Raw genomic sequence first — 27,800 nt, 5'->3', positions numbered from 1 at the left:
AAGAACCCGCCTGCCAGTATCCTTTCCCAGGAAATCCCATGGACACAGGAGCCTGGAGAGCTGCAGCCCATGGGGTCAGCAAGAGGTGGACCCAAACCAGTGAATGAACAACATTACATGTAAACAATCTGTGAATCTCAGATAATGAAGGACCTAAGCCTCTTACCTCAATCTTATTGATCAGGTCTTCGTAGGTGGAGTCAGGGTTGCTCTGCAGGAACTCAACCACTATCTTACTTATGTAGATCTTCTCCTGCATCACGCTGAATAGTGGTGCGTACTCTGGGCTGGGATCCATCAAGATATACTCGGCAAATGCTGGAGTAGACAAGACGGATAAGAGCAGTGTGAGCCTGACGGCAGCGGCAGTAGCCAAAGGGCAGAGATGAGGCTATGAGGCTCAGGGAACAGGCAGTAATTCCACACTCAAATGTCAAAACCCATGAGGTACGGTCAGGGTTAGCTCATTCAGAAGGGGCCTGTCGGAGCCAACCAGAGAACAGACTGGCCAAGTGGCTTTCCTAGCTCGATTCTGGCTTTTGGAATTCGGTCTGGGTTTCAGCTGCAAGGTCAGTTCCAGGGTCAGTTGTAACTAGTAAGAGAGGCCATCCCAATCAAGCCTGACATGCTTCCCACACAGTCACGAGAGCCTGAGACTTTCTAGAGCCCAACCAAGCCTGGTCATGGGAGCCTGAGACTTCCCAGAGCCCAACCAAGCCCCATGGAAGACAGAAGCATCTTTCATTTCAGATTCCCAAACAGTCCACAGTTGGCCACATACTTACAGGTGCTAAAGCCAAGAAGAGCCTTTTCACCTCCATCAAAACCAGCAATCCACCATTCATTTATGGGCCCAAAATTTTTGCCATTAATACCACCTAAAAGAGGAGGAAAAGGTTTCTTAAAATGAAGTGGACTAAGAAATGGCAACTCACTCCAGTCTTCTTGCCTGGAAAATCCCATGGACAGAGGAGCTTTGACGGGCTACAGTCCATGGAGTTGCAGAGTTGGACATGACTAAAAGAATATGCCTCAAAAACCCAAGCAGGTTAAGTGGCACCGAGTCCCCACCTGAGCCCACACCTCTGATCAGGTGAGCCTGACAGCCTTACTGGAGCCATCAGAGCGAGACTGCTTGTAGCTGCTCACAGCCCAGACTGTTCAGTTTATAAACTGACTGTCCCAGACAATCTGGAACATTCCCCTTACCTTCGGGAGATGGGTCATCCTCGTATATCGGCTTTGCTGAACCAGAAAAGAGGAGCTCAACATCTTTCTCAATGAGGCCGGTGTCAATCGGGCAAAGGTGACCGCGTTTACAGTACACGCTAAATGGGTGACAGAGGGCATTTACCAGGAGACCAGAGGCAGGCAGAGGTACAGAGTCAAGCTCAGACACGGGGGGGACGAGGTGTGACTCCTAGACTCCACTACCTCCCTGGCTGCCAGAACACTGGGTCAGTACAGTGCTCTTTCACCCCATAGCTTCTGGTTCGCCCACCTGGGCACCCAGAGCAAGACTATGAGAAGGGAATGTGGAGAGGCCAGCAAGACCGACAGCGGGAAGCCTCACAGGGGAGCCCCTGGCGCACCCTCCCTTGGGGAGTGGCTTGTGGAGACGCACTGGCTGCTCCAATACATCCTCCCCAGACCTGTGCCACCAGCCCCTCTAGCTCCAAAACGTTCTTGCTGCTAAAAATGAAACCTCACACCCACTGCGCTGTCACTCCTTCCCCTCTCCCCACACCACGCCGGCAATTCCTGATCTGCTTTGCTTCTCTGGATTTACTGCTTCACACTATTTTATATGTTTGCAATATGACTTTCACCTCAAAAAGATTAAAATAATGTGTATTACACAGCATCATAAGGGGCGAGGTGTATTGAGGACATGAGAAGGAGGGAATTCCACCTCCCTCTGGAGAGGGTGAAGCCTCAAGTTCAAGAATATCCATCGCCTAGAGACGCTCCATGATATTTGGAGAATGTGCATCATTGAGCAGGATGCTGAATTTGAGTTAACAGGATGGGATTGGGGTGGGTTCTGCTGACAGACCTGCCTGTGCTGGCCTCAAGGCCAGAAGTGCTGTGCAGGTCTGAGAGTATCCCCCGCCACATTCCCACTGCTTAAGACCCTGGAAGCCAAGAAATTCTCATCTTGGAATCTTACCAAATTAAGAAAAATGACCACATGAGTACATTGAACACACAAGAGTGGAGCTCTTCTACCAGGCACAGCAGACAGACATGGGTCACAGCCCTGCCATTAGGACCTGAAGCTGTGGGAGAGATGGACACACACCCACGGGAGGGCAGGACATGGTGGCTGCACAGAAGGGGAGGAGCCAGGGCCCAGCCTGACAGACTGTCCTCGTGCTCCGTCAGGAGAGGTGACATCAGGGAGAAGTGCCAAGTCCCCAGCCGGGGCAGAGCCCATTAGTGTGCAGAAGGGGCTAGTTTCCACCTGCCACCTTCAGCCCAAGGACCAGAGGTAAACAGAACCCCCAGCTAACCCAGGTGGTCTGGCTTCAATGGCCTGATGCTCAAATGCATATGTCATTCCTGGGACGTGTGTTCTTATTTCCCAACCCACAGGAAGGAGTCTGGGGCAGACCTGTTCTTGAGGAGCCACCCAGAGACCCCCAGCCCTGACACTCCTGTCTGCAGTGGCTCCAGCCCCTGGTTCTTGCGGGCATCTGCCCCAGCAGCGCCACTGGGAAGCACAAAGCCATGAACATCAGTGAAGCTAACATCACTTGTGCTGTCAGGCAGAGGTTTGAGCCGGGGAGTGGGCTGGGGAGTGGACAGCATCCCAGTATGGATCAGGCTCCTGCTCGTGGAGAAGGAGAGACACACCCAGCCGCAGCGAGCATACAGAGCACTGCGAAGAAACACTCTGGGGTTTCCTAGAGCGCCCAGCCCACTGTGGGGCAGGAATGTCAGAAAGACCATCTCAAGATGATTCCACCTGAGGCTTTATAACAGGCGATCCAGCCGCCCCTACGATTCTCTTGTCCAGGGAGAGGAAAAGCATGTGCCAAGCCCTGAAAGGAGACATGAGCTGAAGCCAAGCTGTTTCACACAGAGAAGCAAAGGGAAGCACCTCCAGTGAGCAGGAGAGAGCAGAACGAAGGAGGCTAGAGAGGAGGGCGACTCTGCCCAATCACAGGCTTGTCTGAACCCCAAACGCAGTCCAAACTCCACTACCTCCAAGAAGACCCCAGCATCATTGCCTCGGCCTAAAGAGCCCCACAGGATCCAGCCCCCGCCCTGGGTCCCTGTTCCCCAACCACTCAACCCCCCCGCCCCTCCACTCCAGCCACATAGCCTCTTACCTAGTCTTCCACAGCCCACGCGGCCCCCTCCCAGCCTCCACCTGCTGTTCCCTCCTCCTGGATGTCTTTCCCTCACTATCTCCTTGGCTTGTTCTTAAGCTGAGGTCTTTGCTCAAGTCCCTTCCCCTCCATTCTGAACAACTTTCTCCCACCTACTCTCTCTGCTCCCCAGGCTTTTCACATCCATCACAATGTCACTGCCCACAGGTACAGCTTGTTCTGCTTCCACGAAACCAGGGGTCTGAAGTGTTGTATCTGTAATACCCACTGCACATAGCTGGCCCTCAGTGGAATGAATGAGCTTTAGGATATTTACCGACGCAAGGGCCTTCCCTGGTGGTCCAGTGGCTAAGACTCCACGCTCCCCAATGCAGGGGGCCCAGGTTCAATTCTTCAGGTGACTAGATCCCACATGCCAGAACTAAAGATTTGCAAGCCACAGCTAAGACTTGGCACAGCCAAATAAGTGATTTTTAAAAGGATGTTTACCTACTCAAGATCTAAAAGGAATAGCTTTAACAACCAAAGACCTACCAGTCATCTACCAGCTTGGTGGCCCTGAAGTGTTAGCAGCTTAAGAAACGTTGCAGATCAGGTGTTGAAAACTTTACTAGGATATTAAGAACTCAGCTGTCTTTAAGAAAATGCTTTGTTACGATAAGAAGCATATTAGTTACCTGTGATTCCTTGGTGACTTAGTGGTAAAGAATCCCCCTGCCAATGCAGGGGACACGGGTTTAATTCCTGGTCCGGGAAGACCCCACATGCCACAGAGCAACTGGGCCTGTGCACCACAACTACTGAGCCTGTGCTCTAGAGTCCGGGGGCTGCAACTACTGAAGCCCCTGCACCGTAGACCCTATGCTCCCCAACAAGAGAAGTCCCCGAAACAAGAAGCCTGCCCACTGCAACTAGAGAGTAGCCCCTGCTCGCCACAACTAGAGAAAAACCTGTGTAGTGACAAAGACCCACTTGCATGCATTGGAGAAGGAAATGGCAACCCACTCCAGTGTTCTTGCCTGGAGAATCCCAGGGACGGGGGAGCCTGGTGGGCTGCTGTCTATGGGGTCGCACAGAGTCGGACACGACTGAAGCAACTTAGCAGCAGCAGCAGCAGCAGCAGCAACAAAGACCCAGCACAGCCAAATAAATAAAAAGACTCCAGCAGGATTTAAAAAAAAGAAAAACACACAAAACCTATCAGTTACCTGAAGCAGGTTAGTTTGTGTTGGGGCAAATCCTCATAACTCTCAAAGCCAGATTCGTTAGCATCGAAGATGGACAACCTCTCATTGGTCAGTATCTGTATCTCTTCCACCTGAGAGACAGTGGACAGTGAGCAGGGACATGGGAGACGGCAACTGTACAGCTGAAGGCAGAGCCGGGACTTACCGCATCAGGGGGGTGCTGCTCGTATCTCAGCTCGGGGTCGTCCAGGTACTGCAAGCACTCGGTGCACTTCGGAGGATCGGTCTGTGGGGACGAGAACACAGACAGCGCTCAGAGAGCCAGCCCTGAGCCAGTCCCTTCACTTCACACAACAGCTTTTATTCCCAGGTGTACACTTACCTTGGACACCACTGCTATTTTGGTTCGAGTCATTTTCTTCTCGGTTCTGGAAACAAAGCAGAAGGTTTGTTTTAGTCATTACACGACATGTCAGAATCTGTCAAAGTTATACCGGATCCAGACACAGATGAGCGCCAGCTGCTGCCTAAGGGGCAAGTGTGTCTTTGCCATGCAGAGGGGACCTGCCTCACACAGCAGAACCGGCATGTCTCAGTCCTGCGCTCACTATCCATCACACACAAAGCTAAGGCTGCTCCAGGAAGTCTCTAAACGCCCCTTTTTCTTTCTTTCTCAGACAACTGTTTAGTATTACAATCTGCTTGGTAGAAAGACAAAAAATAAGTTCTTACAGTTCTCTGTATGTAGTTCTGCGTCTCTTCTCCTCCTAAGTAGAGAAAACAGAAGAGTGAAGGGTAAAAAAGTCTTTCCCATCCGGACTTATGTTGCACAGTTAAAGAATTTTATGGACATGGTTATCACAAAACCTAGTCAGAGGCAGGAAGGCAATCAGAAAACCAGTGAGACCCAAGCCACCTCCAGTGTCTAGTCTTACAAACAAAATTCTTATAACCAGACTTCCTTAAAAGACTCATAAGAGACTAGCATTAAAAAAAAAAGACAAAACTTTTGTTGTTTAGTCACCAAGTCATGTCTGATTCTTTTATGACCCCATGGAACTACAGCCCACCAGGCTTCTCTGTCCATGAGATTTCCCAGGCAAGAATACCGGCGTGGGTTGCCATTTCCTCCTCTAGGGGATCTTCCCCACCCAGGTACAGAACCTACGTCAGCAGGTGGATTCTTTATCCCTGAGCCACCAGGGAAGCCTGACAAAAATTAGCTCTCCTGTATTAAGTGATACCTCATTAAGTATATAATTGATATGGGGCGCTATGGACTGAGTTTTGTCCTTGCTCCCCAACCCAATTCTTATGTTGAAGCCCTAACCTCAAATGTGACTGTATTTAGAGATGAGGCTTTTAAGGAAGTGACTGTGGTTAAGTGAGGTCGTGGGAGAGACCTAATCCAATAGGACACCAGAGCACTCTCCTCCCTACGTGCTTGCACAGGGAAAGGTCATGTAAGGACCCAGCAAGAAGGCATCCATCCACACGTCAGGAAGAAAGACTTCTCCAGAAACTAACCCTGCTGGTACTTTGATATGTGAATTGTATTCTCCAGAACTGTAAGAAAAATAAACGTCTGTTGGTTAAGTCACCCAGACTGTCGTATTTGGTTATGGTACCCACCCCTGGTGACTAATAAGAGAAAACTTATTTCTAGAATTATTTTGAGTAAATGAAGGAATGATAGAACTATCACTCTGCAACTCCCAGTGAAATAATGGATTTAAACAATGCTTGTTAAAAAACAGGTGAAAAGGTGAAAAGCTGAGGGGAACTTTATAATGCATGGAGCAGGCTGAGGGCACCTGGGTTCAGTGATGAGTCCTAAGCCTTACAAAGATAACCATGCCTCTGGTGTAATGTAACAGGAAGCATACAGCACCACCTTAGAAGTCCTCTGGGAAACAAGAGACATGCCTCTGGTCAAGCCTCTGGACCTAACTAGTGGTCTACAGGGGACAGGGCTATGGGAAGATGTCAAACCTGAGAACCCACTAATGCTATGGGTAAGCCTGCTACTTACACCAACTGCAAGTAAGAGGATCGGGTGATGCTGTAGATGACACAGGGGAGACAAATAGCAACCAGGTATATCATATATAGACTTGGCTGGGGTCCTGAATCAAACAGCAAAACATGCAATGCAGACCTCACAGAAATCTGAACAGAGATTGGACTTTGATCCTATGGTGTTAGGAAAATGGTATTGTGGTGACGTTTATTTAATTTTAATATTTTTTGATGTGGATCATTTTTACAGTCTTTATTAAATTGGTTACAACATTGCTTCTGTTCCGTGTTTTGGTTTTTTTGGCTACGAGGCATGTGGGGTCTTAGCTCCCCAACCAGGAACTGAATCTGCACCCCCTGCATTGGAAAGTAAAGTCTTAACCACTGGACCACCAGGGAAGTCCCTGTGATGATGTTAAGAGACTCCTTTCCTTTTTAGAAGGAAGCACCTTATAGAAGCACTTCTATTAATATTTCAATAATATGACTGGGATCTGTTTACCAGAGTGAGGGAGGGCAAGGAGAATAACTGAGGCTTTAACTGATGAAGGTTGATGAGAATACGAGGGTATGCTACCCTTTTCTGCCTACTCTAGGGTGTGTTTGAAAGTTTTCATGAGGAAAGTTGTTTAAAAATCACTGTAAGATATTCCAGCCAATGGGATGTTATGAAATACAGAAGAATTGAAAAAACAAGAGCGTACCTTTTCATCTTCATCTTTCTCATCAGAGACTTGTGGTTTTACTCTTTCAGGCTCTTTCTCTTCTGGTCTCCGCTTGCTAGCTCTATTGGATAAACAAATAAGCCAAATGTCAGCTTGAAACCTGTATTGCCAATTCACATAAAAAATGACAAACTAATGCCTCCCTATAGAAAAGCAAAATATTCAGAACAGATCTGATGAACAAACACTTTCTTCCCATCCAAAAGAAAGCCCCCTTGTCACAGTGGCTCCAAAGGTGCGTCACTAACACGTGATCCTGAAAAGAGGCCTTCAGACCCCATGTGACCCTCAGACATGGGGCCTGGTGAGATACTGGAAACTAAGACACATGAGTGACGGGAGTGCTACCCATGTGGCCAAGGACGACAGGCAAGATGGGGCCCACAGTTTGATTTCTCATCCAGCCCCACCCAAACTGATCCAGTCTTCCAACAGCACCAGCAATTCCCTGTAAACATCTACATCACAGATCTCCAATAGTTATTTTGGTAATTTAAACTACACAAAGCACAGCACAAAAGCACAAGCATTTTAACCACTTACAGATCTTTGGGTTGACTTCTGTGCCTCTTTTCATCCTGAGAGGGGAAACGTGTGGGTAGAGAAATAAAGGGGGGAAAATTAATTTGAGCAAGAGTGAGACAAACCCCCAAAGTATCAGTTAATGATTGCAGCACCGTGGGACGAGAGAACTGGAAAATCTGGGCAGGTCTACAGGCTAGAGATGAGGCTTCAAAAATTTTAAGTCGGTTCCCTAACGCCTACAAAGAGTTGGCAGATTTCCTGCAAGGGGCCATAAAACAGACATTTTCAGGTTTCCAAGCCACAGACTTTGCATCACAGCTACTCAACTGTGCCACTGCAGCACAAGAACAGCCAGAAACAATACGTAAGTGAAATGGCATGGCTGTGACGCAATAAGACTTCATGAAAACAGGCAGAGGGCCAACTTTGGCCTGTGCACCACAATTTTACACACCCCTGTCCCGGGATAGCTCAAAGCACAAAGGACTGTTGGAGCCATTTTGCTTATGTCGGCCCAGATGTCTACAGCTCCATCTGTCATTTGGTCGGGGGTGAAGATGTCACATGAACAGGCACTGGGACAGGAGCGGGGAAAGCATGCGGCAACGCTAAGCTTTGGAATCCAGTATATGGGAGAGAGACGGAAGTGGGGATTCCCAACGTGGCCACCAACTCACTCAAGATAGCTGAGCCCACATACAAAGACCACCTTGCTGATATGCTGCTGACCTTCATAAAGAAGTATACACACAGACTAAGTCAATAATTAAAAAAAAAAACACAAAACTAGACAAAGTCAAACTTGTAGTCCTTTTGTCCTTTTCTGCCATGAGACAAGAGCGCTGGCTGTGGGGTCAGAAGCTCCTGCCAGCTGCTGTCTGAGGAAAACGGATGGTCTGACACCACCGCTGCGATCTCTCTAGACCTGAAGGGATCCCAGACAAGTGCTGACGATTAAGATCACGAGTAATCAGAAAAGATGAGACAATAAGATGTTAGAAAGAACAAGCTGGAGGTGACACACCAAAAGGATCACGTGCCACAGAACAAGCAAGGGTGCCCACTGGAAGCGAGAACACTCAGGACCCAGGAAGTCTCTCAGGCTCTGCTCCCTGGATCTCACAGAAAACCAGAGACAATCTTGGGACCATCCTGGTTTGGCTTTTCTTAGAGCAAATTGCTAAGGAGCTTAATAAGATCCCTGTGCTGTGGCCCCCAGCAGATGCAGCCCAGTCCCCTGGAGTTTACAGCCCTGTGGATAACCTCACCATCTGAGACTTTTTACAGTCCCAACCCTGGGTCAGTGTACAATATTTTAGGGTTTAAATATGTTAACTAAGCTGAACTGTGGGAGCTGGCGGGAACGCGAGGAGCTAGACTCAGAACTCAGGAGACGGACTGGTCAATAAAGCAGCAGAAGCATGATGACACGTGTATCTGGGGTGACATGTCAAACCTTCTCAGGCCAGAGGCTATGAAGAGAAGCTGGTCCACACACATCTTAGTCCAGGCACACATAGGCCCTTGCCACCATTACCAGAAACAGACGACTGAACGCTCACTATGTATCAGGCTCTAACATGCAGTGACAGCTGCCGAGCCCCACAGGAGGGGCAGGTCACCTGCCCAAGACCACCCCAGGGCAGGCAGGGCTGGATTTCAATGCACAGCCCTAACCCATGCCATTTCTCCCAGCCAAGTGGGAACACAAGGATCGGTTAGAGATAAGTGAGACGAGTCAGTCTTTACTTTGTCTTCTCCTTCATTCATTTCGGCCTGAGCTCCTCCAGGCCTCGCATCTCTCTCTGGCTCCTTAGCTCTCTGTTTAGGTGTCCTGTCACAGAAGAAAACACAGTCAGCTCAGGGAGCCCACCACCGTTTCAAGAAGCCGCAGCGAGGGTTTACATGGTTCCCTTCCCCAAGTTACAGCATGGATGATTTTTCTCATCTGAATGGCAAGTTTTCATTGCAAGAAACCCAAGAGGCATTTGGTACTTCAGAACTTATGATCTCAGAATGCCACCAACACTTCATGTGTTACTGAGACATGCCGCAGTTTAAAAACAAGAGACAAAAGGGCTCCCCTGATCCCTGATAACCTGATGGGAATCCTGCCTGTGGTGGATTCCTGTGCATGTTTGGTAGCTGGCCTGAGGTGACATCTGAGAAGTCTTCCCCTCCTTCCAAGGGCCCAGGCACTTGGTTCAGGAGTTCTGCCCACTCCAGACTCAGGCCCAGTCAATACTCGCTTCAGTCCATTGCATGTCAGAGGCTGCTTTCCACTGCTGCCCTCACACACTGCTACTGCTAAGAGCACGCGCCCCAGCTGGCCTAGACCTAGGGCTGAAGCGGGTCTGCCTGGCCAAGATCAGTCAATGGCCACCAAGCCACAAACATATAAGGTCAAAAAGTGCCTACGATCCTAAGCTACTGAGCTCTGGAGCAATTTGTCACATAGCATCTTCATAGCTGCAGGCAAGAGACAAGAGCTGCTCAACGCTCTTTAAACACCACCTAACAAACTGCTTCCTGTATGAACACCAGTAAGGACAGACCACTAAGGACAAGCCAGCAGTCAAGGTCAGGTAAATCTCAGTTGACCTCAGCCTACACTGTGGTTGCCTGACCTTCCAAGAACAGAAGTTACCCACATATTACATGTATGACCTTAATGCTCTGTCCAATCCATAATTTTTACAAGAACACTTACTTTTGGAAGTAAATTTGGAAGTAAATTTCACAAAGTACAAAAGGCATGTTAACTGTACTTACGGTTCTTTGGTTTGACTTCTGAGTCTCTTTTCTTCCTAAGTGGATGGGACAGGGAGGAAAAAAAAAAAAAAAAGACTAGTTCTCTTCCCCCCATTTGATTCTAATATTTCTATTAAAGAGCTTTATGGAAGTAAAATACCTAAACTGATCCTATAGTCTAGCTGGTAAGAAGAGGGATTCTTCTTTTCAGATACCACATTTTTTTTTGGTGGGGTAGGTAGGCAGGACGTTAAAGAACTCTTAGATTCTGCTGTTTAAGATGGATTTGCAGGCAAAATTACTGTCACTTGTCAGGATTAGGTGTTGACAATCTCCTTAATAACTTTACCAAATGAGAATCTAAATAAAGGAATGAAGTAGTATATGACCAATTGGAACAAGAGCTCCAGCTCAAACATGGACAACAAATCATTCTGAGTCTGAATTTAGAGAGCTAAACACACATCTCCAGAATTCAGCCTCAGGAACCCCTCACACTTTGTGAGGAGATCAAAGGTTGGTGACGTAAACAGAAAAAACACGTGGAGTCTGGCCACAGACAAGGGATTTCAATCACGCCCTAAATCCTTCTTTGGAGGATTTGAGCCAGTCTACTGGAACTGCTTGTTCTCAAATGATTTAACATATGTCCCAACTGTAACTGCTGCTAACTTTAACTAGGATCAGGGTAGGGAAGTGATCAATTAAAGACTAGCTTCAAGTACCCAATGATTCAAGAATTATCATGCATCTTTGCTGATTCCCCATTAGGACAAAATTAACAGACACCCATTCTTTAACAGGCTCTCAAGGGCACACACCACCCATGGGAGTTTCTAAGAAAATTCTAATCAGTGTGGTCATAAAGCTTTTGGGGATCTGAGATTGCTCCACCACCTGGGACCAACCAATGTCAGCCTTTCACCGTGCTGTCTTCTGGTAAAGCTCCCACTTTCAGAACCCCAATTCCTTCTTTTACCCTCCCCCAAGCTCCTGGGATGGGATTCGGTGGTATATCTGTATTTCACAGAACCTTAAGCCCACCTTGATTTTACAAAGGAGCCACAAGTCTGGGGAAAGAACTGATCTGATCTCAGTTAAGAATGCAGCTTTAACCCTGGACAATGCTATAGCACTTTAGCACCTTGTGTGTCTGAAAGTGAGATCTCCACCAAGACCTCATGAGCAACCAAGATGCGTAGGCGAGGGGAGAGGCTAAAGCTGTGAGACTAACTGATCAAGCAGCAGAGGTCCAGGTGACTTCTAGGCCTATCAGTGGTTTACTGTCACCAGAACCACATAAACACACCTTCCACATAGAGAAGCAGCAGAAAGAGGAGTTTGAAGAGCATTTTTGCTAAAGTCAAGGTCACTGTGATCATTAGTGAAAGTCATTCTGTTCCTACATGCTCTCCACGCCCTGATCCCTCTTCCTAGAACCAATGGGGACTCTGATTCAGGTAGAAGTGACAAACACGGAGGTGACCAGGCTTTACTTTATCATCTCTTCCTTCTTCTTCCATGTGTGTTCCTGGTCTTACTCTTCCTGGTTCTTCTGCAGGGAGCAGCCCAGCAACTCTATCAAGCAAGATAACACACCCTAAGGATGACTTTCAGAGACTCCTCCCCTGGAAGCAGTTTTCAAAAGGGCTTCCTTCCTCCCCGACACCCGACCACCAAAAGCCAATCTTCATTTCAGTAGCCCTGAAAAGTACATATTACTTTAACATTTAATATTCAATACCACCTTTAGATCTACTTCTGATAACTGCCAGTTGCCCCCCACCCCAATTCACTCTTTGCAAGAGAATTCAACCTGAATCACAAGGTTAATAATCTGGCTGCAAACTCAGTGTCCTTAAGCTATCTATGATCACCCTGGCGACCTGCTAGTTCTTCCTTTTAAAACATTTCAGAAAAGCAATTTCAGTAGCCAAGATTACACATTACACAGAACAAAAAGGTATAAACTCTTACCGTTCTCTGGATGTAACTCGACGTCTCTTTTCCTCCTATGTGGAGAGAAGGGACGAGAAGAATATTTATTTCAAAAGAAGATCAAAACCAAAAGCACAAGTCAAAGTGTTAACACATTTCATATGGTTAAATACAGGCTTCCCAGCTGTTGCTAGTGGTAAAGAACTTGCCTGCCAATGCAGAAGACAAGAGACAGGGGTTCGATCCCTGGGTCAGGAAAACCTCCTGCAGGAGGGCATGGCAACCTACTCCAGTATTCTTGCCTGGAGAATCCCATGGACAGAGGAGCCTGGAGGGCTATGGTCCAGAGGGTCACAAAGAGTCGGACACATCTAAAGCAACTTGGCATGTATGCATGCATGGTTATAAACAGGGGTTGGGGGTAATCTGGGTTTGGGGAAGATGTGAACAACTGTCGCTCTGGTGTTAAGGTCCCACCAGCCTCAAAACAAAGGAGAGGCTCAGGAGTTGACCCAGCACACATCCGCACAACCAGAGGTTGTCTAGTGATGCTACGTGAAGTTAAAGATCTACCTCATGTCAGGGATTTGTTAGTGTTAGCAAAAAAAAACCAACCCAGTAATTTGGGATTCCCATCAGGAAGGGATGATGACAACCTAAACTGGACACCAACTCTTCTCCGATGAACGGCCAGGACACTGCTTCCCTAAGCTCACAAGACTTGCCATTTCCAGGATTTCTGATTTATGTATATAAACAGGATAAAAATACTGTGGTGATGAAGCAGATATCTCGTTTGAGGTGGAGATTACAAGAATCCACACACACACACACACACATCTGACTATGCATGCAGAGTGAACAAAGTCTGTAGATTATACCAGTGTCCATTCCCTGGTTTTACTGTTGTATTATAGTTGAGATGTTACCATTGGAGAAAGTTGGGTAAATTACACAGAACCCCTCCATAATATATTATATGGAATTAGTCTATGTGTGTGTGTATTATATATAAAATTCTGACTCCAAATTGCTTTCAGACTTGAGCTACAACATCAACACTTCCCTGAGTCTGCAGCCTATTGGCCTGTCCTGCATATTTTGGACCTGCCAGTCTGACATCGTGTAAATCAGCTGCTTAAAATAAATCTCATATATACAGATATCACAGACTCTATTTCTCTGGAGAACCCTAATACAGATTATATACTAATATAATATAGTACTATGTATAGACATACTATCCAAAACAATATATTAGAGACCGAGAAATACTCACCTCTAGAAGGAAGACAGGAGGGAGGGGCGGGAGAGGGACGGACAGAAGGGTGGGAATACCACCCCTTTGTAACCTATAGCTGTTTGTACTGTTTTACCAAGTGTAGGTAATACTTGTTTAAAAAAATAAAAAAACATAGTAAGATTGCAAAACTTTAAACTGGGGGACTTCCCTGGTAAAGAATCCGCCTTTTAAAGCAGGGTTCAATCCTTGGTCAGGGAACTAAGATCCCACACACTGTGGAGCAACTAAGCCCGCGGGCCACAACTAAGACCCAATGCAGCCAAATAAACAGATAAATAAATATATATATTTTTTAAGACACTTTAAACTGGCTGAAGTATAAGGTTTTGACCTTATTTGACTTATTCAACCAATACCATCTGATATCACTGGTTTGGTGCACTAGGACTCTAGCATGTTGGAATAAAGCCTGTTCCTACAAGGATTCATCCTCAAAGTCCGCAAGGCCTCACACACACCGCCAGTGAAACAGCTTCCTACTTGGGAAAGAATACCCGGGTTAATTTCTTTAAAAGCAAAAAGAAAAGGCTATGTAAGCCCTATGTGTTTGTTTTGTTTTTAAAGACTTATCAATATTACAAGAGCCAGCTTGCCCACAACATGTTCTCCGAGGAGGCAAGGGACTTGGCCACATGGCTTAGACGCTTCCCATCTCAGTTTCCCACTACGAGTGGGTACTCTGACTAACCCTAACTACAGACACCTGCATAAGGGTCATGAATGGTCGCATATAATTTCCAAGAATAAGACAAGAGAATGAGTGTGTGTTATCAAGTCTACCTCAGTGATACCCGGCTCAATGCTTCTCACCCAGGGCAATTTTGCCCCTCTGAGACATCTGGGAGAGACCAAAAGTGATTCTGGTTGTCACAACTGGGAGACAGAAGGAATGTTACTGGCATCTAGTGAGTAGGGGTCAGGACCTTGCTAAACACTCTACAATGTACAGGACTGACCCCTACAGCAAAGGTTTATTTGCCCCCAAAAGTCAAGGCCTTGGTTGAGACATCCAGCCTTAGAACAAACCACAAATATTCATCTTTAGCAGGTAACAAGGCATTTACTACCCACCCAAAAGCTTACAGACTTCCCAAATTACACAGCTAATCCTGTGGCAGAACTGAAATAGACAGCATGTGGCCAGCTGGTATTACCTAGATTTGCCCCTTAAGCCACAAGGGACAGCGTCAGAGGCATTGTCTTTACCAGAGGCCTTTGGCAAGCCACCAGTTTTCCAACCTAAAAAGTCTAAGCAGCATTATTACAATGCACATAATAACATGACAATTCTGCTCTTATTGAAAAATTAGACGTGGGAAAGGAGCTTATCTGATGTCAGAAGCAAATGCTTTAAACACATCACCTCTGCTAGTTTGAACATCTCATCTTACCAGGTGGAGAGGCAGGAGACAGGAGAGAGCAGACTCAAGCCATGGGCCTGCTAAGCCCGCGGGTCTCATCATGATACACTTTGTGATGCAGGGATATGTTCTAACACCTTCTCAGTCACTTCTGGTCCACAGACAGACCAAGCGTAAATTCACAATTACAGAAAACGTACCAAAATAAGGCAGAGTGAAGAAACTTAAACGCAAGCCCCACCTGGTCTTTTTCTTCATCAACAGAATCGTCTGACTTCACTTTTTCAGGTTCTTCCTCGGGTTTTCGTTTGGCAGGGCTGTCACACACAGTAAAGCCAACTGTTAGCTCAGCCCAACCCTAGACCTTCAGTGGGCACGAAGCAACTTACTGATACATTCCTCCCTCTGTATGGGAAGATTCAGGGCATGGACTCCCCCTTCCCTCCAAGGAGAAGCCCTCATTGTCAGGATGTTAAAGTTTAACGTTTCTTCAAATGACAGGTTTAGAATACCACCATTCTGCAAACCTTATAAAATCATGGATCTAGACTTTGATCAACAGCTGCTAACATCACCAAAAAGATGTGACATGCTTCTGATGGACAGCCCCAGTTCCTCAATGAAGTTTCAAAAAATAAAGCTGGAATCTGAACAAGCCTCTAGACCTAGCTACCAGTTTATAGAAAACCAGAGACAAGTGAACATTTACCACCACTAATGATGAGGTCAGCTAGATCCTCTTGTTTTAGAAGCTAAAACAAAATCTAGTTTCTTTAAATAAATGGCAAGAAAATAAGGAATCTTGAAAGGATTAAGGAAGAAGTCAACCAAACTCTGTTAACACACGTGGAAGTGTGAACACTGCTGTATACCTGGTAGTCAGGAGCTATTATACTTTATGAGGCACGAAACTATAGTTCTGTTTTGTCTTCTTAAAAAGACTGTTTGTTGGCTAAATGTTAGCAACTATAGCAAAATATGAAGTAAAATTTGTCAGAGGAAGACTCTGTCATCTAGAAATACAGTATTTATGGATAAGATGACATGTCTGACTTGTTTCAAAGTAACCCAATTGGGGGGATGTGGTATGTGTGGAGTTGTAATTCATCTGGAATAATTCAACTGGGGCACATGGGGCTGTAGATGAAACGATCACCAGGAGCTGTTAACTGCTGTCACTGGGCCATATACAAGGGGTTCATTTTACTACTCTTGGTGATTTTGTGTATGCATATTTGAAGCTTCCCAGAAAGACTGAGGGCAGGAGTAGAAGGGGGCGAGAGAATGAGATGGTTGGAGGCATCACCAACTTGACTGTCATGAGTTTGAATAAACTCTGGGAGATAGTGAAGAACAGGGAAGCCTACTGTGTAGCACTCCATGGGGTCGCAAAGAGTTGGACAGGACTTAGCAACTGAACAAAAACATTAACAATAAAAATGGATGAGGTCTTCAGAAACGCTGTTCATAAGTATCTAATAACAAAATACCAAAGTGAAAACCCAGGCAATGTGAAAGTCAGAATTTCTAAATTACATCCTGCTAATTCTATACGTGTTTTACCAAAAACAGTTGGCCCCTAAAAGAGGGGCTCATCCATTCATTATATACTGACCCCTGTGCAAAATAAGATGTGATGGTGGTCTGCCTGGTAGTCTGCCTTGTAATCCTGGGGCTAGAAGAGACTTCAGCTGTTTAAAGAAAAAGAAACAAAAGAGTCACTAAGAATAAAAAAGTTCACAGCAAAGTACAGTTCTTCAGAATTACCAGGCTGCTGCAGAGACCAGCTTCTGAGGATTAAGAATCCTCCTCTTCTTATTCTCAGCAACCACCATCTTGATAAAACTCACCAAATTAGCACCTGCCAGTTTGCTGAACCATTTTAACACAACCTCTTATATGACAGGCCCAACCCTGACACAGACAAGGAAACAGAACCTCTACTTACATCATCAGAAGGTGAAGTGGTCAAGAGCCTGACCTGAGCTCAAGTCCCACGCTCTTATTCTTTTAAACATTTCAGAAGAGTTACTCTGACTACAAACGGGCAAGGAATCTAAGAATAAATGTTTAGCTTAAACAGGCATATAACTTAGTTCTAAGTATCAGTAGATCCTGTTACTTTATACCTCAAATTCAACCACATTTGGAGATCTAATGCTCTCAAACTTGGTCAAAGACAAAAATTTCTTTTCTACATCTAAGCTCGTTAGAAGTATACACAAGGGGGAATTCCCTGGCAGTCCAGTGGTTAAGACTGGGCACTTTCACTGCCATGGGCCCAGGTATGATCCCTGGTCAGGGAACTAAGATCCCACAAGCCGAGTAGTGCGGCCAAAAATATATACATATATGGATACATAAGAAATAAGTGCTGCCCAGAGGAGGGGGTGGGATGAACCTATGGCGCCAAGTCTAATTGTCCTCCCCTTTGGTGATACCACACTCCAACAAGGTCAAACGAGTCGAATGCTCTTACACTTTGTTTCTCCATCAGACTTGCTTCTCCTGGGTGTGTAAAGTCTGGAGACAGGTTTGGGGGGCTTGCCTTTCTCTGCCATTACCACTCTGCAATCCTCACCACTTGTCTGGCTCCCGTTCTCTAGACATCCATTCGCTTCCCGACTGAAAGCATGAGTTCCATTCTCCAAGGACAAATCTTTATTTAAAAGGGATTTGACTTTAGCCAGGTAGCCCTCCTACAGCAGGAAAGGATAATTTGAGTAGCAGTGAATGTAAACAAGTGGCAATGAGAGAATAATAAGAAAACACATGCGTTCCCTTTATATAACTATCAGGTGACATGGGGACTTGGCCTTATTCGGCCTCCCTGGTCATAGACCAGTTACCCGGGAGGCCAAGTCTTCCACACGGCAGGACCCTGAAGACTTACCTCAGATAATTCTTCTTTATGTAATTTGGTTTCCAAATCACATAACTGACTCTTTATTTCTGTCTGCAGAAATTCGTGCAAGAGATTCAGTTTCTCCTTCACACATTCCTAAGAGAAGGATATATGTTTAGAAGTCCCCACACTCTGAAACCATGAGTTAGAAACTAACTATTAGTTTCTAACTAATGGACTAAGGCACAGTTACACTGCCTGGCCACATAACAATGACTGAATGGCAGGCAATGCTGAGTCAAGGCATGTTCGTGATATTTCCATTAAGATCATATTACTTATTATTGTTTTTTAAGAGGGACTTCCCTAGTGGTCCAGTGGCTAAGACTCCACACTCCCAATGCAGGGGACCCAGGTTTGATCCCTGGCCAGGAAACTAGATTTCATGTGCCACAACTAAGACCTGGTGCAGCCAAATAAATTTTTTTTTTTTTTAAAAGATCATATCACACCATCTACAGGGTGGTGAAAAATGGGAAGATTAGGAAGTGAAACAGAAACATAATGGTATAGCAGAACAAAACTGATTCTGAAAAAACAGTGTGACCAAGGCAAGTTATAATCTAGACCTGATGATAGGCAGCCTAGATTGGGAAACTTGATGAGTTACCAAAAGCTAACTGATAACAGCCTATTAATATAGCACATTAGACAAAAACATCCAAGTTATCCTTAAGAGCTTAAGGAAAAGAGAGCCTTTGAGCCATACAGTCTATCAGACAGTCACATCTGATAAAAGATTTTGTTAAGGTGGAGATGACCTTACCTTTTCTGTCAAACTATCTCTTTCCAAATCTTTGAGCCTGGGGGAAGAAAAAAAGGGAAGAAAGAAAATACTTGTTAAGCAACACTGTTCATCTATAATACCACAGTTTAAAGAACTTTGGAAATAACTTCGACACGGATATTAGAAAATACAACGGTTTCCCCCCACCCCCAATGTGTAGAATGCCCCACTGCAGTGCCTACATACACATTAAGAGGTCATCTGCAATCTGAATGAGGTTCCCTTTCTGGGGGTGTTTTTCTGATAGTGGAAAGGGATAATACAGGCACTCTATAACAATGTTATTTTAAAGACACTGGCGGTCCAGTGGTTAAGAGCCTGCACTCCCAATGCAGGGGGCACAGGTCTGATCCCTGGTTGGGGAACAGAGATCCCACACGTTGAACAGTGCAGTCAAAAATTAAGATTAAAAAAAAAAAAAAAAGACATTGGGAAAGAGGAAGCATAGCTGGGATCCTTCCCAAGTTAAGTGACCAACAGGTGGTCTTCCTCCAGTTGGCCCTGACCAAGAGTCCATAGAAGGGCACACACGGGTTAGAAAGAGTGAACCAGGGCAATAGGAGGCTGTGGGGACAGTCAGCTAACACCCCCGAAGGCCAGGATGGGGAGAGTGGGAGCGGCAGCACTCTTGAGTAGGAAATGGAGTCGGGGTCACCTGGGGCAGCACAGGGCACCCCACACACAAGGAGGAGAGAGGAAGTCAGGGAAACTGGCTGGCGCCTCACCCAAGAGCTCATCCTTGTGAACGTTTGTACCTAGTCATTTAGGTGTGCAGAACTGTCATGAGTTTCGCTGGAAAAATCATGGTCTGACTTGATTACCGAAGATGAGTGTCTTGCCTCTTTTCGGGGGAAGGGAGCAAAGAGAATAAAGGAACAAGAAGCAAAAGACACAGAGGAAATGGAGAGGCTGTTGTTCTTGGCTTGGGCAGTGTTCCTGTGGGCAGCGGGGTAAGAACAGGTCCAACCAGCTAAGCCAGCGTCTGTCAGCAGAGGGGGGTTGCCCTGGGCATGGAAGGACTGGGCCTCCACCATGCGTGGGTCCTCCCTTTGGGCACCCAGGCAAGGCACTCGGTTATCACCAACCTAAAGGGCAGGAATAGAGTTCTTCCAGACAGACCTTCCCAGAGGGAGGGCAGATGTAAGCAGCACAGACAGGAATGTGAGGGACAGGCTCTGCTGGACTAGTGACAGACAGTGGCTACTCCGAGTGGGTGGGGATCCTGCTTCTAGCTGCAAACATCATCTGTGGGTGCCTCCTCTGCGCCAGACCCTGTTTCAGGCAACGAGCTGAGTGCTAAGATGTAGGCACTGCCAGGCAGGGGCCTCCCGGCTGGCACTGGATGCTCAGCAGAGGTCTGGCTATAGAAGAGACTGAGCAGGGGCCTTCTGGTGGGCCAGCGGCGAAGACAATCACACTTCCACTGCAGGGGGCCTGGGTCTGATCCCAGGCCAAGGAACTGAGAACCCACACTGCCACGGAGCACAGCCAAAAAAAAAAGATAGCAGCCTACCGACAGAGTGGTTAATATGCTGTGTATCACATGCGTTGTGTAACTGGACTCAAGATTCAGAGTCAGGCTTTTCAGAATCATGTGGAGGCCCTTCCAGGCAAAAGTCATTCTACCCTCAAAGCAACTCAGGTCCTGGGAGAGCCTTAGTTGAGGACGATTGCAGAACAGGTTGCTCAGAGCCGGAGGCGCACACACTGCTGCTGGAGCGCCACAGCCACCCGCCTTCAGTCACTGTGCTCACAAAACCCTGGCAGGACACAGCTCCCACCTTGAGCAGGTCACCTTGGGCGTCAAGGACAACGCTCAGATGGAAGCCCACCAGTGGGCCCTTTGCCCGACACTGACAACGCCTCCATCCGGGCAGGAGACAGATCTGCAGGTGGGAATTTTTTGAATCTTTTCTATTGAAGTGGGATATTTAGCTTGGCAGGGAGAAACAGACCTTGGGGGTATCTCAAAAGTCTCGCCCTGTGAAGACTAGATTTAACCTGCTCAGCCCTGAAGTGGGAGGCAGGAGCCCAGGGCAGGCACTGAGGAGCCAGAGGCGGGGCAGGAGGAAGGCTGGCCAGCATGTCTCCTCTGATGCCCAGGCTTTCACTGGAGAGTTTATCCCCATTCCAGTAAAACTGGTAACACTACCTCCCATCTAGGTTCATAGCCAGGAGGATAAGAAGCAGATATGAAGGACCAAGTAGAGTAGTCACAGAGGATGGCAACATTATATATACATATATATAAAACCTTAGCTCCCTTCTGGTCCAAGATCCCATGATTCATTCCTAGCTGCTTCCATCAGAGCAGTTCTTGAAAGGCAAAAAGGATATACGTTGACCACTGTGAAGGCTTAACAGAGTTTAAGTCTGAGGCTTCTGAAGAAAAAGGATATAAATGGCATCAGGAAGGAGGGACACAGGGAAGCTGAGAGCTCAGTGGGAACTGGGCAGAGGACTGCCATAGCAGGGGCAAGAAACTCACAGGAGTCAGGCCAACACAAGGGAAGAAAGGCAAATCCTGAGAGGAGCTGGGTGCCTATCTCAAGGAGGTCAGCAATGTCAGGCTAAAAAAATCACAGATTTTCTCCATAGTTAACAAACCATTGGAAGAGTCATGAGGGAGATAGAACCCAAGAATCAGTCATATTTTAGTGGGGGAAAAACAAAGTCAAGGTGGCAGAAATATACAATATGTATTAGTTAAAAAGAGGTAAGGTGTTAAATCACTCTAACATCCTAAATTGGGCTTCCCTGGTGGCTGGATGGTAAAGAATCTGCCTGCCAATGCAGGAGACCTGGGTTCGATCCCTGGTCAGAAGATCCTCTGGAGGAGGGAATGACTAGCCACTCCAGTATTGTTGCCTGGAAAATCAGATGGATAGAGCCTGGCGGGCTACAAGGCATGGGATCACAGTCAGACATGACTGACTGGCTAACTCTTGACATCTAAATCAGAAACGCTGATCTGTAATATGGCTTCACAGCAGCAGCTGAGAACATCCTGGAGAAGTTACAAAGTTCTGTTGATTGTGCCTCTGTAACTGGCTGCATGATGGGTGGTACAGGGTGGCCAGAGACAGTATTTGTGGAGGGAAGGGTAACGGATCCTCTCCGCCAATTCCCCAGAACCTGTGAATATGTTGTTACCTTACATGGCAAAAGGGACTTTGCAGATGTGATTAAGGGTACAGCCCTTAAGATGGAGAGGGTATTTTTGGATGACTCAGGTGGGCCCTATCAAATCATTTAAATCCTAGGAGCAGAGAAAGTTCCCAGCTGCATTTCAAGTGATGTGACTACAGAATGGTCAAAAAGATGTGACGTGAGAACTGGGTTTGAGGGCTTAAAAGATGAAGGAAGGGGGCCACGAGCCAACAGATGATGTCGCCTCCAGGTGCGGGGAACCACTCTCACCCTACAGCCATCAAAAGAGGGACCTTAGTCCTACAACCATAAGGAACTGAATTCTGCTGACAACCTGAGAGAGTAAGAAACGGGTTCTCCCCTAGGGCCTCCAGGAAGGAAGGTAGCCTGCTGACGCTTTGATTTTAACCCAGTGAGACCCACACCACATTTCTGACCTACAGAATCAGAGGATAACAAATGTGTTTCATTTAAGCTACTAAGACTGCAGTAGTTTGTTATGACAGCAGTTAAAAACTAATACAGTACCAAAAATTCAGAACTTTTTGGTAGGGAAGAAGGGAGCAGACCATGAATTTTAGGAGTGAAAGACATTCCAGTGAATCCACATGGCTATTTAACAGCTAGAAATTAGAACTGGCTCTCCAAAGAGGCATCTCTGGGTGGTACTGTTCAACTGCTGAAAGCAGAAATCCTAAGACTGGAGGAAAATAAGGATCCAAGAATTGAAAAGAAATATGGGGGAGATCAGGGAAGAAGCTCCCAGGTAGTAAACAGCATCACAAAAGTCAAGAATACAAAGAATTAATGAGAGAGAAAACCATCTTAACTGAGGAATGGCTGGACACCTGGCGCAAAAGCTAAGCTAAGGTGGCAGCAAAAAGAACAGGTCCAGATGAGTACACAAGAAGCCAGGCAAATAGGAAGGTTGGAATGATAAGCAGGCATGGGCTGCTATATTAGTATCTGCCTTAGTATCAGGTTTGCAAGTTGGTAATTCATTAATAAGGTATGTTCCCCACCCCCCCAATAATGGAAGTGAAACATACAGCTGCCACGTGATAAGGAGGGAAGCAGGTTTCTGGGCAGGTGCTGCTCTGCCACATTTACCTCTTTCAGCTCAGTCTTCACAGTGCCCTGGTGTGGTGGGCACCTCTGTCCCATTTTATAGATAAAGCATCAGGAGGTTAGGCTACTTGGTCATATAGCTGGCAAGTGGGCAAGGTGGGCTTAGAACCCCAGGAGTCGGCACGTCTAGAATCCTACTTCAGGGGAGAACTAGAAAAGTCAGTTATGCCTTCCGTACCTACTCAGGAGCCACAGACTAGTTAAGAACTTGAAGACCCAGTCTAATCCAATCAGAGTGGTTAGCAGATAGGAAAGCTGTCATAATTACAAAGGCTGAGTCAGATATGTGTGAGGAGGTGTCTAGTATTATGTCAATTCAGGCTTCACTGAAGGTGAAAGTCTAGCAAGCAAGAATCTGAGTCTACTGGATTCTAAGCAGCAGATGCAACCAATGAGGCAAATATGCTTGGACGACAAGTGATCATCAACTCCAGACTGCAGAGGCAGCATGAGGGGTACACTGACAGAATTTAACCCCTTCTCATCGCAGGGAAAGGGGACTGTCTTTCTGAGCAGTCTTGGGAATGAATGGACAGTAGCTACTATGCGGAAGGGGTTAGGTGCAGCCCAGCCTCACACTGGCAGCTCTGCATGGTCTCAGGCCCTAAGAACCTAAAAGATAACCTGAATGGCTTGTAAGGAAAAGAAGGGTACAGGACAAGTCAGGCAAAGGGGACGGCAGTCCTGGACTTCAAGTCATCACGTGGCCTATGGGGCAGGAAAACCTTCAGCTCCAACTTATATCTTAAGACGATAAGTTTCCACTTAGAGAAAAAAGACCAAATGGCAACAGAAAGACAAGTGGGAAGACTAATGCTTTTTCTATACAAAAGATGGTGGCTTGGAGAGTAAGAAAAATCAAGTGGAAAAATGTGGCTTGTCCTGAAAGGCCTGATTTTTAGAAGACTTAGGACATGTGCGTGCTAAGTTGCTTCAGTCGTGTCCGACTCTTTATCATCCCATGGACTGTAGCCCGCCAGGCTTCTCTGTCCATGGGATTCTCCAGGCAGGAACACTGGAGTGGGTTGTCATTTCCTTCTCCAGGGGACCGTCCCAATCCAGGGATTGAATCCTCATCTCTTATGTCTCCTGCATTAGCAGGCATATTCTTTACCACGAGCACCACCTGGGAAGTCCTGAACTTAGTTTTTACACTTAGTTATACTTTAAAAACTCAAACACTGGACTTGCCTGGTGGCGCAGTGGATAAGAATCTGCCTGCCAATGCAGGGACACAGGCTCCATCCTTCGTCTGGGAAGATTCTACACGCTGCAGGGCAACTAAGCCCGTGCGCCACAACCACTAAACGTGTGCCGTAGAGCCTGACTGCTGCAACTATTGAAGCTCACGCGCCTAGAGCCTGTGCTTCGAAAGAAAAGCCACAATGAGAAGCCTGCACACAACAACAAAGAGTAGCCCCTGTTTGCTGCAACTAGGGAAAGCCCACGCACAGCAACAAAGACCCAGTGCAGCCATAAATAAATTTACAAATACCTAAACATTAAAATGGACGTGAATCTGAGTGAACTCCGGGAGTTGGTGATGGACAGGGAGGCCTGGCGTGCTGCGATTCATGGGGTCGCAAAGAGTCAGACACAACTGAGCGACTGAACTGAAACATTAAGAACATTTTCTAGTATCATTATATAGCTAATGTAATGGTATGAGTCTTAAAAGAAGCTGCCATATAAACACAAGTTAGCATAAGTGACAAGAATTCCTCAGTGAGGACTAGGCCTAAATTTTGTTCCTATTCTACTAGATTTAGTATAATCCATAACATGAGGTACCAAATTTTCATGAATCAAAAAGTTATATCTCCATCTACAAGGTGGTATAAGAGAACATTTTAAAGGGAATATTGAATGCCATGTTTACATCTGTATTTTAGAAGCTAAAATTCAAAATTTAAGAAAAGCTGTTGAGAGGGTCACATAAAATGACAATGTCAGTGTCTGAGGCAGAAACCTAAGCCTACACTGGACTTCCCTGGTGGTTCAGGGGTTAAGATTCCATGTTCCCAAGGCAGAGGGCACGGGTTTGATCCCTGGTCAAGGATGGATCCCACATGCCGTGAGGTGTAGTCAAAAGATAACCCAAAACGAAAAAAAAAAAAAAAACCCTAAAACCAGACTCTATACCTAATAGTAGGCAATTCTAGTTCAAGGTATTATGGAACCTAGGGTGAATGATGGATTGATGGATTGTAACACTCACCTAAGAACATTCAAATTCAGCTAAACACAACACTTGCTCTGGCCCAATAAAACCCCTCACAGAAGGGAAAGGTTTTGCCAAGCAGCAGATCTTAGCAGAAATCTTTGCTTCCTTACAGTTAATTACTGGGGCAACCACTCTTGAGAACAGTTGAGGATTAAGTGAGATCATGTAAAGTGTTCTATACAATTAGCAGAACTGAAAAAAAAAGCAAGTTAGATTAGTCAAGAATGCTAACATGGGGGCCTTTATGTGCCAGGCATATTCTCATTTAATCCAATACCAGTTTAAAGCCCATGTTAACTGTCCAAGTCCACAGATGCGACTTGTTTATGAAACTTGCCCAAGGTCATGGATGGCTCAGTGGAGGTAGCACTCTCACCAATAAGGTAAAGAAGGCTGGGCCCAATATCCCGGTCCTGGGTCTAAAATGAAGCGAGGCACTTTCATAAATCCATTTCCAATTCAAGTCACGTTTTATCTTGGGGGAGATGTATAGGGATTCTTTAGCAAGGCACATCACCCTCTAACTGTGGCTAAGAAGTGGTCTGACACCTGGGAGGAAGATCCAAATACCCTCTATCACCTACTCTCCACCTTTCAAAAGCCCAAATCAGAACTGGTCTGGCACAACTATAGGAAACAAGCAAAGGGAAATAGGGAAATGGCAAAATCAGGTTCACAAATCTGGTTGGAAGCATTCAGGGCTGGTTCCCCCATTGTTGTAAGTGAGGTTTGCAAGTTTCCAAGAGTGAAAGCCTAGGGTGCACAATGGTCTTGCCTGAAGATCCCTGTTCACAGAGTAGCTGTAGCTGCTGCCCCCTCTCCCCTCCCCACACATGCACAGAGACGCGCACACATACACAAGGAAACCAGCCAGTTCTCCCTAGCAAGGCTTCCTTGATGCCCACGGCTCAGATTTACTGGAAGAAACCACTCCGTTTTCACGCTGCCCAGCTCTAGCCCTCACTGAAGGATAAGGGGTCCTTCCAGAATGCGACTACCGTATGAGGTGACGGAGGGAGCCCCCCAAGGAAGACAGGGCTCGCAAACCTGAGCCGGCCGCGCCTGGGCCCCGACCGGCGGCAGCATCTGTCTCTGGAGGCTGCCATCGGGATGCTTGGCGTGGGACGCCGAGAGAGTACCCCCAAATACCCCCGGGGACCAGGCCAGCCCAACCCCCTCGAGTGGACCGGGCACCGGAAGTGGAGGCCGAAGTGCCCGGGCCGAGGGGTATCCCGAGGCCGCAGGCTGCCCACTTCCTGCGCGACCAGGCTGGCGGCAGGAGCTGGGCCCGAGGCTGCTCCGGGAAGGGGCTCTCCAAGGGAAACCCAAAGCTTGCTCTACTTTGAGGTCAGAAGAGACCCCAAGTTTCTAGTCACCAGGGAACGGGGAGGGGGGCATTGGCCCATTTTGGCGCCAAACGGCCAGGGGCGCGCGCGACCGGAAGTGCCACCCTGCCCGCGCCAACCGCCGCCGCGCGCCGAGCCAGCCCACGCATGCGCGCCCGTCTGTCAGCGGCGGCCACGGGCTACCCCGAGGGGAAATGACCCCCACCCCCACCGCCGTGCCACCCACCCAGGTTCCCGGTTCCCCGCGGCACCTACCGCCTGCGGACATCGTCAGGCAGTGAGAAGGCCCGGGAGGCCAGCGCAGGCACCCGCGCCGGGGCGGTACGGGCAGGCATCTTGGAAGGTGCAGCAGAGGCGGCAGCAGCACAGGCAACCCTGGCTTTTCGCGCGGAAACCGACGGGGAGGGGCCGCGAGCGGAGGCGGCGCGTACCATCCCGGCCCAGGCGTGGGGGAAGTCGGGCCGTACCACACAGAGAGAGGCTGTACCATGAGTGGGCGGAGGCTGTGGAATTGGCTCCGCACAGGGGTCGCGCATGCGCGACGGAGGAGAGCACCCCTGCGCGGAGCAGTGGATTTGTCCAAGCTCCTCCATTTGCTGCCAGCCTTGCCTGAGACATTCATTCATTCATTCTTTAGCCGCTTGCTAGGGATAGAACGAGGAACATCCCCAGGGCATTATACCCTGTGGGCTCTAAAGTTCAAGTACTCATTTCCAATCCCACCTACACTATATTTGCTCACTATAACGACCTTGGGCAGGTCACTTGGACCCAGCCTCAGTTTCCTCATCTGTGAAAAGGAGCTAACAGAACTTACTCCAGAAAGTGTTGAGGATGCACGAAGGATCTCACAGTGTAGAGAGACCTGGGCCACTGCCACAGCCTGTGTACTTAAAAAAGCATCAGAACTCGGGCAAGGATAGTCTCTTCAACACATGGTGCTGAGAAACCATATCTACACGCCAAAGATACCCAGAATGCGAATGTCTACCTGCAAAAGGATGAAATTGGACCCTTACCTTACACTACATATAAAAGTTAACTCAAAAGATGGATTAAAGACCTAAACCTAAAACTGTGGCACTTCTAAAAGAAAGTGTGTGTGTGGTGGAGGAG

At 47.1% G+C, this 27,800-nt stretch overlaps 1 protein-coding gene across 2 annotated transcripts in view; it reads right to left on the bottom strand.

The window, feature by feature from the left end:
• Positions 1-27,100, bottom strand: part of DNMT1 (DNA methyltransferase 1) — a 43,216-nt gene extending 16,116 nt beyond the window's left edge. Inside the window, exons 1-19 of one of the 2 annotated variants that reach the window (XM_040240747.1) lie at positions 26,940-27,100; positions 18,816-18,852; positions 18,038-18,145; positions 17,624-17,843; positions 16,760-16,835; positions 15,386-15,461; positions 12,520-12,554; positions 12,039-12,120; positions 10,564-10,598; positions 9,541-9,625; positions 7,810-7,844; positions 7,246-7,327; positions 5,255-5,289; positions 4,905-4,950; positions 4,728-4,808; positions 4,544-4,653; positions 1,210-1,328; positions 786-878; positions 167-318 (exon numbers count right to left, since the gene is read on the bottom strand). In XM_040240747.1, the coding sequence (XP_040096681.1) occupies positions 167-318; positions 786-878; positions 1,210-1,328; positions 4,544-4,653; positions 4,728-4,808; positions 4,905-4,950; positions 5,255-5,289; positions 7,246-7,327; positions 7,810-7,844; positions 9,541-9,625; positions 10,564-10,598; positions 12,039-12,120; positions 12,520-12,554; positions 15,386-15,461; positions 16,760-16,835; positions 17,624-17,843; positions 18,038-18,145; positions 18,816-18,852; positions 26,940-27,019 (1,587 nt within the window). In that variant the 5' untranslated portion in view covers positions 27,020-27,100. Of the gene's footprint in view, positions 1-166; positions 319-785; positions 879-1,209; positions 1,329-4,543; positions 4,654-4,727; positions 4,809-4,904; positions 4,951-5,254; positions 5,290-7,245; positions 7,328-7,809; positions 7,845-9,540; positions 9,626-10,563; positions 10,599-12,038; positions 12,121-12,519; positions 12,555-15,385; positions 15,462-16,759; positions 16,836-17,623; positions 17,844-18,037; positions 18,146-18,815; positions 18,853-26,385; positions 26,764-26,939 lie in introns of those variants that run through there. The other variant, XM_040240748.1, reaches the window with a different exon arrangement.
• Between the last annotated feature and the right edge of the window lie 700 nt (positions 27,101-27,800).

The sequence above is a fragment of the Oryx dammah genome, unplaced genomic scaffold, assembly GCF_014754425.2.
Source record: "Oryx dammah isolate SB20612 unplaced genomic scaffold, SCBI_Odam_1.1 HiC_scaffold_5, whole genome shotgun sequence".
Lineage (NCBI taxonomy): Eukaryota > Metazoa > Chordata > Mammalia > Artiodactyla > Bovidae > Oryx > Oryx dammah.
The sequence above is the reverse complement of the archived record's forward strand: the minus strand, read 5'-3'. Positions and strand labels throughout refer to the sequence as shown.